Source organism: Botrytis byssoidea, assembly GCF_014898295.1.
Source record: "Botrytis byssoidea strain MUCL 94 chromosome Unknown BBYS_009, whole genome shotgun sequence".
Lineage (NCBI taxonomy): Eukaryota > Fungi > Ascomycota > Leotiomycetes > Helotiales > Sclerotiniaceae > Botrytis > Botrytis byssoidea.
The window spans coordinates 123,887-133,147 of record NW_024065850.1 but is presented as its reverse complement, the minus strand read 5'-3'; the positions used below and the strand labels follow the sequence as shown (position 1 = coordinate 133,147).

Genomic DNA, 9,261 nt, shown 5'->3' with positions numbered 1-9,261 from the left:
GAAAGAAAGTCTTGATTTAAATTTAAAATTAAAACTAATAATTAGTATGAAATATTATAAAAATGAATTGAAATTGAATATAGCTATAAAAATTCTTAGAAATCATTATAACTTAAAGACTTTTTTAGAAATAAAAGTTTTTCAAAAAAAGGAACTACAATATTTTTGATTGAAAAAAAATATATAATAAACTTTTCAATTGAAATATAAAGATTAATTATTTTAATTATTATTTTTTCTTATTTATATTATTCTATAATATAATTAATTATAATTTCTAAATAATATATATTTTAATATTATTTATTATTATTATATTATATATTTTCTAATATATAAAAATATAGTTTTATAAATTAAATTAAAATATCAATTTTGTTATTCTAAAATCTCGAAATAAATATTTTATCATATTTTAAAAAGTATTTTTAATTTATTTTTTCTTTTTTTTAAAACTATATAAAAATTTAAAACTTGATATAAAACTTGATTATTGATATTTTCGAAATTTCAAACTTTTGATTAATAATAATAATAATAATAAATACAAAAAACTATTTTTCAATCATATACATTCACCCTAATATAGGTTTTTATTTTATTATTAATATTTTAAAATATTATTACTCAAATCGATTAATATTCAATTGAATATTTCAAATCTTTCAAATTCCTGATATTATCTTTTAATAAATATAAGATTCTATTGTATAGATTTTAAAATCATTATAATGATATTTGAATTTAATATCGATTTTTAGTTTAATAAATCAAATTGTGCAAGATATAGGGTTGTGCAAGATACAGGGATATCGATTAAACGTCATCGATTAAAATGCGGGGAGAGATCTTCAGACTCCACATTAGTATTGACATCACCGACTTTAGGCATAGAAAACCAAGATGGGAATTGTTATCGACGATTCACTTTATTATGGGAATCTGCATGTTTTGATTGCTTTCTGCATGTGTGATCATAGTTTGACGGCGTGAATACATTTGAGATGCCTTCCTTACTAATAGTTTCTCTTTTCCTATCTCAATCTCCTTTTGATTCGATTCCTCAAAGATTCCTTACATCTTCATTGAATAATATTACGTCTGTTACTCACATTCTGGAAGAAACAGTCCACAATCATGTCACAAAATGCATTATTACGTATCAGTCGTCCTAAGCACTTTTCATTAATGACGTCAATGACGTTTGCCAATTCATCCCACCGAAGCGTCTGCAGAATTCCATCCCGGAGCATTTCCTCCATAACGCCATATCAAAACCATATGATAAGAATCTCCAACCCTCAATTTCAGCATCCTTCAAATCACCTCTCAACCTCTACAACCAAAATGTCTGATACCAACAAGAACTTTCTTTTGAGCAATGTGTTCAATGTTAAGGGCAAGGTAATTCCCCTCTTCTTTATATTGAAATGGACATGAGACTCACACGAAGCAGGTGGCCCTCGTGACAGGTGGCGGATCAGGAATTGGTTTGATGGCAACTCAAGCGCTGGCTGTGAACGGTGCCAAAGTATATATTGTGGGACGAACCGAAGAAAAGCTCGAGAATGTTGTCAAACACCATGGCCAAAACATTGAGGGAGAAATTATACCTATCGTTGCAGATGTCACCCGCAAAGACGAGATTGCTCGTGTGGTAAAGGAGATTGAATCCAAGGAGAAATGTCTCTGCATCTTAATCAACAACGCCGGAATCTCTGGAGCTACCCAGCAAACGGAAGCCAAGACTGCGGAGGAAATGAAGAAGAATCTTTTCGATGATGAGAGTTCGACATTCGATGATTGGTGCAATACCTACCGTACCAACGTTCCTCAATTATTCTTCATGACCACAGCTTTCCTTCCCCTGCTCCAGAAGGCTTCGGATCACCAATACGGATATTCCGGAACAGTTATCAACATTTCCTCGATTTCTGGTATCGTCCAGTCTTCACAACATCATTTCGGATACAACGCCAGCAAAGCTGCAGCTATCCACTTGACAAAGATGTTATCTTCAGAAATCGCGGGCAATGGATTGAAGATCAGAGTCAATAGCATTGCACCAGGTGTATTCCCTAGTGAGATGACAACTGGTGGTGAGAGTGGACAGGATCAGAAGAGTCACATTGAGAAGGAGAAGTATGAGAAGGTCCCTGCCAAAAGACCTGGAAAGGATGAAGACATGGCCGGTGCGATATTGTTTGCGGCTACCAATCAGTATTTGAACGGTCAGACCGTGGCTGTTGATGGTGGATATATCTTGCATGCTGGTGCTTAATGAGCTTATGAAAGGCGGTACGTGTACGATATATTTATATGATAATGATGGAATAATAGGTATCGGTGCTCGGAATCAATCAATGTAAAAGTTAGCCTTTTCAGTATCTTTTACCATTCTCAAGTGCCCAGATGAGACAACAGTTGCTTCGACAATCACAATCTTCCGACAGCTTTTGGTCGATAGCATCACGGCAATCAAAGTTGTTCACCACGTGAAACTCTAAGAAAATTTAGTACAAGCTAGTGCGTGTTGACTCGATTGATAATCATGGGCTAGAGCTGGCCTAGCTTGTAGTCCCGACACTACCGGCATGCACCTCCGGCCTCGAGGCTGGGTAGATTTTCCTAGATGATCGTGCCATCAAAAGAAAAATACATTTGGGAACCAAAAAGCAAACGATGCATAAACTCAACGACTTAGTAGCACACTATCCCCATTTTAAAATAAGATTCCGCGGATATCATTGGATGGTCGAATCTCTCACGCGGGAATAGGAAATGGGACAAAAACCTTATCTCAAAGGGGCTTAGTGCAATACGTACTTTTTGAGTTCATGTGGCTGGATATCTATTTTAAAGTATATGCTAGCACCTGGGCTGCACACATTCTAACCAATTGTTTCCCTAATCGCTCCCTGCTTTCATATCGCCCGGGTATGGAGTACCTACGTAAAGCGTCCAAGCTGATCTTCACATGCAATTGAAGAAGTCACATACATCTTGTGCTTGGTAGATACTGCCAAACTAATCAAAGGTTTGTATTCAATCCTAGCCAAAGATCTCAACCCAATGCTTGCATCGTCGGGGTAGATATAAATCTAGCTTTCCCAAGCTTGCCCATCACCATTCAAGTTTCATCTGAACCCAAACAAACTTGTCTGGAGATTAGGAATTGCCGTTTTGATAGGGCGTTTCTGATATGGTGTTTCTGATAAGTGGTATAAACCTGTTGTTGAATCCAGCTTTACTTTTGGTGTTGTTGAGATAATATGTTGAGTCTAGCTTTCGGATGTCGATCCGTCTACTTAAGTACTAGAGTTTAGTGTCTGACCCACAGAACCCGTTGAGTATGAACGGTTCGATCCGGTAGGTAGATTTAGCGCAAATTCCAATATTCTATGAACTTGTTCCCCGGGAGTTGGCCTCGAGAGTGCAGTGAATATCAGACTGGGACGCAGGAGAATGACCTTTTTTTTAAGGGATCGATCGTCCAAAGAGGAAAAAAAAGGAAGCAAGTTTCTACTCTACCGGCATTGCAAACGAAATCCGGCAATGCAATAGAACCCCGCCATGAAAAGATGCAATCAAATAAACCATTTATCTCTAACAGCAAGGCAATGATTGCGAAAAATCAGAGTAGCCTTGTAAAATCGATCTGGTCGGAGAAAATCGACCTGAATTATACTTTCTTCTGTAGTTGTGTTCAGAGTTAGAAGCCGTAACCTCTTTGAGTTAGGGGGATCAATGCCAATACACTTGGTTAGTACGTATGTGATAGATGTCATATTTGACGACCAGTGCTTAGTTAGCTTGGAACGTAGTGAACAAAGATACGCTCTTCCCCCGGCTCCTGGTCTATCACAATTGAACATTTCCAAACTTCTATTCGTACTTCCCAAGCATAATTCCAAATACCTGTTCATAGAGATGTCGACGTATTACCACGGCGCCCTCAAGGTAGAATGCTTCATCAATCCCCAATCACAAGCACGCTGGCATCTTGCAGCCCCTGCCTCCGGACTTCACCTTGCATCTACACGAGATGACTCCCCTCTACCACCGCCTTCCTCTGAATCTTCCTGGCTCACTGTCAATAAGAGGGGCAGAGGATACCTGATGTGTCTTGCTTCTGGAAAGCAAATCCGATTGAAGCGCAGAAGCTTTTGTTTCTCAACTCATCAGAGACTATCTTTCAATTATACTGCTTCTGAAAAATACCTTGAGGGTCGGGAACTTTCGGGAAAATATATATGGAAATACCAGAAAACGACAATGCAATACTTTTTAACAAAAAAAGGCGAGTTGCGAGTGTACGCTATGATGGCTTTTGATCCGAATTGTTTCAACGGGGTTTCTGGGAAATTTCACATGTATGACAAGTGTACTATTGTCACGTCAGACGAACCATCTGACAATGCTGAAGGAGAATTGGATACTTTCATCTATTTATCAATTCTTGAGCTGCTTCTTTATCAAGAGAACAAAACATTGGGGTTCCACGCAGGCGACAAAACAAGAGAAGACGACGTGATGGATTGTGGATGCTTGTGTCATTGCATTCCTGGAAAGTGTACTTGGACCAAGCTCGGGGCGAAAATGAAGGATATGTTCAATGTTACAATCAGGGAAATGAATGAAGACGAGAAAGACTTGCCCAATTACTCGTCGTAGGTAATATTCTAGGGCTACTGTTCCAGCGCAATTGTTTATTTTATAGAGGCAGTCGACGGCGAAGTGTCTTATGGCGCAAGGATATGAGAGATGACCATAATGATAAGATAGAATGGACATCTGGTATGCCTGGTTGGGGAATTTTTTGATGGCTTTCAGCCGTTCATAACGAAGTTAATCTAATAATTTTCATCCTAATTGACTGTCCAGGACTATCGCTGTAAAGATCCAAATCATGTGATCTAAGTGCACGAAATATTTCAACGGTTACAACAGAGTACCCATATAGTGCGGGATTATCATTGATACTTGCGTACTAGGTAGCCACTATGTAGAACTTTGACATGGAATTTGAGAAGAAGAATAAGCAAGGCTGCAGTGATTGGGAGATCTTTCTCTATTCACGCTGTCTCTGATCGGAACAACCGAGAGGAAAAGAGATAATATGATGGACAATACTTTAGATAGTGATAATCGACCAGTAATTCTCTTCGATCACAGCCTCACTGCTAATGACCAGTTAATTGCATAAGGACATCAAGACAGCGAGAAATCGTTGGCCATACTATATAGATGCTTTTTCGTATTTCCAAGTGAAGTTAGTATTTGCCCATCCATGATGCAACACTGAGACAGTGTTGCGCTACAATCTGAGTCAGGGTTTCCAACATCAAGGACTGCTGTTCGACAACCTAAGCCTTTCAACTTCTGGTTTTAATAGTAACATTCAGATGGTCTTAACTTTTTAACTCATCTTGAATATTGAAAGTCACACCCAAAATTTCAATCCAAACTACTGGGCACTTTGCTCTTGTCCATGTGCTATCCTCTCAGCGAAGTGGAAATTTAGAACCGCACAACTTGGTGACCCATTCAAGGTTTTGCATCGAATGAACGATCTTGATACAGGCGCACTTGCACCTTAGAAATGAGATAGTATGTTAGGAACATATAGAGGCGACGAATAGTAATTGAGTGTGAAAATCCTTGAATGCTTCTAACGATTTGAGAACGTCAGATGATTTGAACGATGCTTGATATATTAAATACACATTCATGTAATGATTTCAGGCGAGGACGACAATACCTTTGAAAGCCCCTGTAGTACAGCGGCCGCTAGCGCTATTTAAATTCACGACGCGTCTCCCAAGCAACCTCTATAATTGTCGACCGCTCCATTTGGTCTCCATTAAATCTGCCAAAGACATGAGTGATTTCCTAGACGCAAAGAAAGTCTAAAGTCGCCCTTTCTTGATTATGTCACCACCAGAACCATCAAGTACACGGAAACGCCTTAGATCTCGTATATCAGATGAAGCCGACGAATTATCCCCTCTACCTGCAAAATCGCAAACATCTGCAGCGAAACGTCAAAAGGTAGATGTGCCTACCTCCAGGCTTGGTGGTATCTCGGGTCGGTTCAAGAAACTGCTTGGATTGAGCGTTAAGAAGGAGACTGAAGATAGTGCAGACGAATTGGGCGAGGACATCTACGATTTTAAGGTTACGGATGACGAGGAAGAGAATACAAATGCATCAGGGAAAGCAAATACCAAACCGGTAGCGAGAAGCACCAAGGCGGCAAAGTCGACAGCGAAGGAAGTGGTCCCCCCTGTGAAACGTGGTCGTGGGCGACCGCCTAAGAATAAAGAATATCTTGAGAAGGCGAAAGCATTATCACGACAAGCTATCCAAAATGAGTCTACGAAGAACCAGCAGAATAAAGACATTGAAGCTAGTCATGAAGATATAGAACCTGCGGAGAAGTCTACAAAATTGCCCAGGAGTCAATCGACGCGATTCTCTAATTCAAAAGACGTAGTTTCAAAGGCTCGAGGAAAGACCACTGAAATACTTGGATCCAGCACACCGAAACGTGGCCGGCCAAAGCGGATAATAGACGGTGTCGCAGATTCAACGGCCGCGATCCCAAAAGGTATCCTAACTCCTAGCAAGTCTAGAAATTCAACACTAAGGAAGAGTGTTGCATTCGATGAATCCGGCAAGGATAATTTAGAGGGCTTTAAAGATATTCCGGTAGGTAAAATCATTTGCGAAGCAGACTGCTTATCGTCGGACGATGTTGCAGATATGAATGTCATGTGTACTAACCAGAAAATAGTCTGAGGCACACCTCAAGAGTTTACAGGGCAAGACCATACCATCCACGTCGCGTTCGATTGATGATGGTTATTATGAGGACGACGATGAAGGCGCTGTTTGCGAGATCTGTACAAAACCTGATTCGGTAGCTCCGAACAAAATTATATTCTGCGATGGATGCCCGCTTATTGTGCATCAGAAATGTTACAGTGTGCCAAAAATACCCGAAGGAGATTGGTTTTGCAAGAAGTGTCAAAAGGCCAGAGTAGCAGCAGAGGCAGCGAGAGCTGCTGAAAATTATGATGCGAGCGACTCTGATGATGAAATATCATGTGCTGTTTGCGAAGGATTGGATTCAGAGAAACCGAACGAGATTATTCTGTGTGAGAATTGTGATTATGCCGTTCACCAATCTTGCGGCAATATTCCCAAGAAACCTCGGGGTGAATGGCTTTGTAAAACTTGCATTTCTGATGTAGATCATAATTTACTCGATGGGGAAGCAGACTTGGTTCCAATTTCAAATGAAATTCCCGGCATCGAGGAGTTTGAAACCCATCTGAAAACAATGCAAAGAGCATTACTGAATCGCCTTACCGGAGAGAAACGTCTAAAAATCCAAGGCCATGAAGATGACATGCATAAGGTACATCAGCTCGTCGAACAGACAGTTTTGGCGGGCGAGGGTAACTCTATGTTGATTATTGGTGCAAGGGGTTCTGGAAAGACTACCGTAAGATTCATACCGATATTCTTAAGAGTTAAGCTAATTCCTGTGCAGCTGGTTGAAACCGTAATTTCAGATCTTGGAAAAGACCATAGACAGAAATTCCATGTCGTTAGACTTAATGGATTCATCCATACTGACGATCGGCTAGCGTTGCGCGAGATATGGAGACAGTTGGGCAGGGAAATGGAAGTTGAAGATGACTCTAATGGCAAGGTAAAGATCTGTGTGTTTTAATATCATGCCTGCCTTAACATTTCATACAGATTAATAATTATGCCGATACATTGGCCTCTCTTCTGGCTTTACTCTCCCATCCATCGGAGATATCAGAAATCGAGACAGACCATGCTGCTAAATCTGTTATCTTTGTACTAGACGAATTTGACCTATTCACGACACATTCTCGACAAACTTTACTATATAATTTATTCGACATAGCACAGGCCAGGAAAGCGCCTATTGCTGTACTTGGTCTGACCACCCGTGTGGATGTAGTCGAGAGTCTAGAAAAGAGAGTCAAAAGTCGGTTTAGTCACCGATATGTTCATTTATCATTACCTAGAAGTCTTCCAGCATTCTGGGAAGTATGTAAACAGGGCCTCATTGTTGACAGCGATGATTACGATGATGAGAGCTTTGATATCTCGACGCCTGGACAGAAAGAGTTCCTATCATTTTGGCAGAACATGATTGAGGTAAGGTCTTATGTTTTCTATCACATTCATATAACTAATGCTGCAACCAGAAACTATACAATAACGACAAAAGTTTCAAGCATCATATTCAATCAAATTTTTACCGCTCTAAATCGGTGCCCGCATTTTTTACCTCCTCGATTCTTCCCATATCAAGTCTTTCAATGCAGAACTTCCCATTGCGTGGCCAATCATTTAATATGGCTAATATGGCACTGTCAGCTCCGGACTCTAAACTCCACATCCTTCAGGGTTTATCCGAGTTGGAACTCGCTATGCTGATAGCTGCCGCACGACTTGACATTATCCTAGACACAGATACTTGCAATTTCGCAATGGCTTACGACGAGTATAGCTCCTTGACATCAAGGCATAAGATACAGACATCAAGCACGGGAGTTACAGCTTTGGGAGGTAGTGCTAAAGTATGGGGGAGAGATGTCGCTTTGGGGGCTTGGGAAAGATTGGTAGATTATGATTTACTTATATCTGCAGCTATCGGTGCGGCACAAGTGGGTGGAATTGCAGGTCGTATGTGGAAAGTAGATATTGCATTGGAGGAAATTCCCGGTAGTGTGGAGGGTTTGACTGGGGTCATGCTTAAGTGGTGTAGAGAAATATAAACACGGTGTCAACCCATCCATTCATGACGCCATATTTACAATGTCGGCATTGGTCGATTCTTTTCGCCATGTGGTGAAATGTAACACGAATCGCCCTGTTTGTGAGGGAAACTTTGGTAAGCTGATCGGTCTGCGGATGCTGGCATATATCTATGGTCATTAGTCTCCATTTAGACATCTGTGACAGACAACGTCCAGCTTTTCTTCTAGGATTTACATTTCGACCCCAAATTCTCGGGTCAGAAACAAGTCAATCCTAGAAAGAGCTATATTGATGTATTGCGTTTGTACTTACTTCCATAAGATGGCTCGAAAACTGTTACGGACAAGATGATTATTCTCTAAATCCGCAGATGGCTTTTTAGATGGCCATCACCGATTACGCAGAGTCCAGTCGGTGAGTTTTGAATTGATAATCGTGCAACGCAAAACACTT

General features: G+C 40.2%; 3 protein-coding genes across 3 annotated transcripts; all 3 read left to right on the top strand.

The window, feature by feature from the left end:
* The first annotated feature begins 916 nt into the window (after positions 1-916).
* On the top strand, positions 917-2,481 carry EAE97_005195 (uncharacterized protein). The gene is made up of 2 exons (XM_038875707.1): positions 917-1,404; positions 1,457-2,481. Exons 1-2 carry the CDS (start codon positions 1,138-1,140, stop codon positions 2,279-2,281), a joined length of 1,092 nt encoding a protein of 363 aa, XP_038733044.1. The 5' UTR covers positions 917-1,137; the 3' UTR covers positions 2,282-2,481.
* Positions 2,482-3,930: 1,449 nt separating this feature from the next.
* On the top strand, positions 3,931-4,674 carry EAE97_005194 (uncharacterized protein; the record flags this gene model as incomplete). The annotated part of the gene is made up of 1 exon (XM_038875706.1): positions 3,931-4,674. One exon carries the CDS (start codon positions 3,931-3,933, stop codon positions 4,672-4,674), a length of 744 nt encoding a protein of 247 aa, XP_038733043.1.
* A 1,257-nt stretch (positions 4,675-5,931) lies between these two features.
* Positions 5,932-8,825, top strand: EAE97_005193 (uncharacterized protein; the record flags this gene model as incomplete). The annotated part of the gene is made up of 5 exons (XM_038875705.1): positions 5,932-6,711; positions 6,797-7,510; positions 7,559-7,720; positions 7,771-8,202; positions 8,253-8,825. 5 exons carry the CDS (start codon positions 5,932-5,934, stop codon positions 8,823-8,825), a joined length of 2,661 nt encoding a protein of 886 aa, XP_038733042.1.
* Between the last annotated feature and the right edge of the window lie 436 nt (positions 8,826-9,261).

Bases quoted from the DNA above. Each gene is read 5' to 3' on its own strand.
- EAE97_005195 (XM_038875707.1), top strand. From the start codon at position 1,138: ATGTCACAAAATGCATTATTACGTATCAGTCGTCCTAAGCACTTTTCA. The intron at 1,405-1,456 runs GTAATTCCCCTC...CACACGAAGCAG, and splicing joins TGTTCAATGTTAAGGGCAAG to GTGGCCCTCGTGACAGGTGG.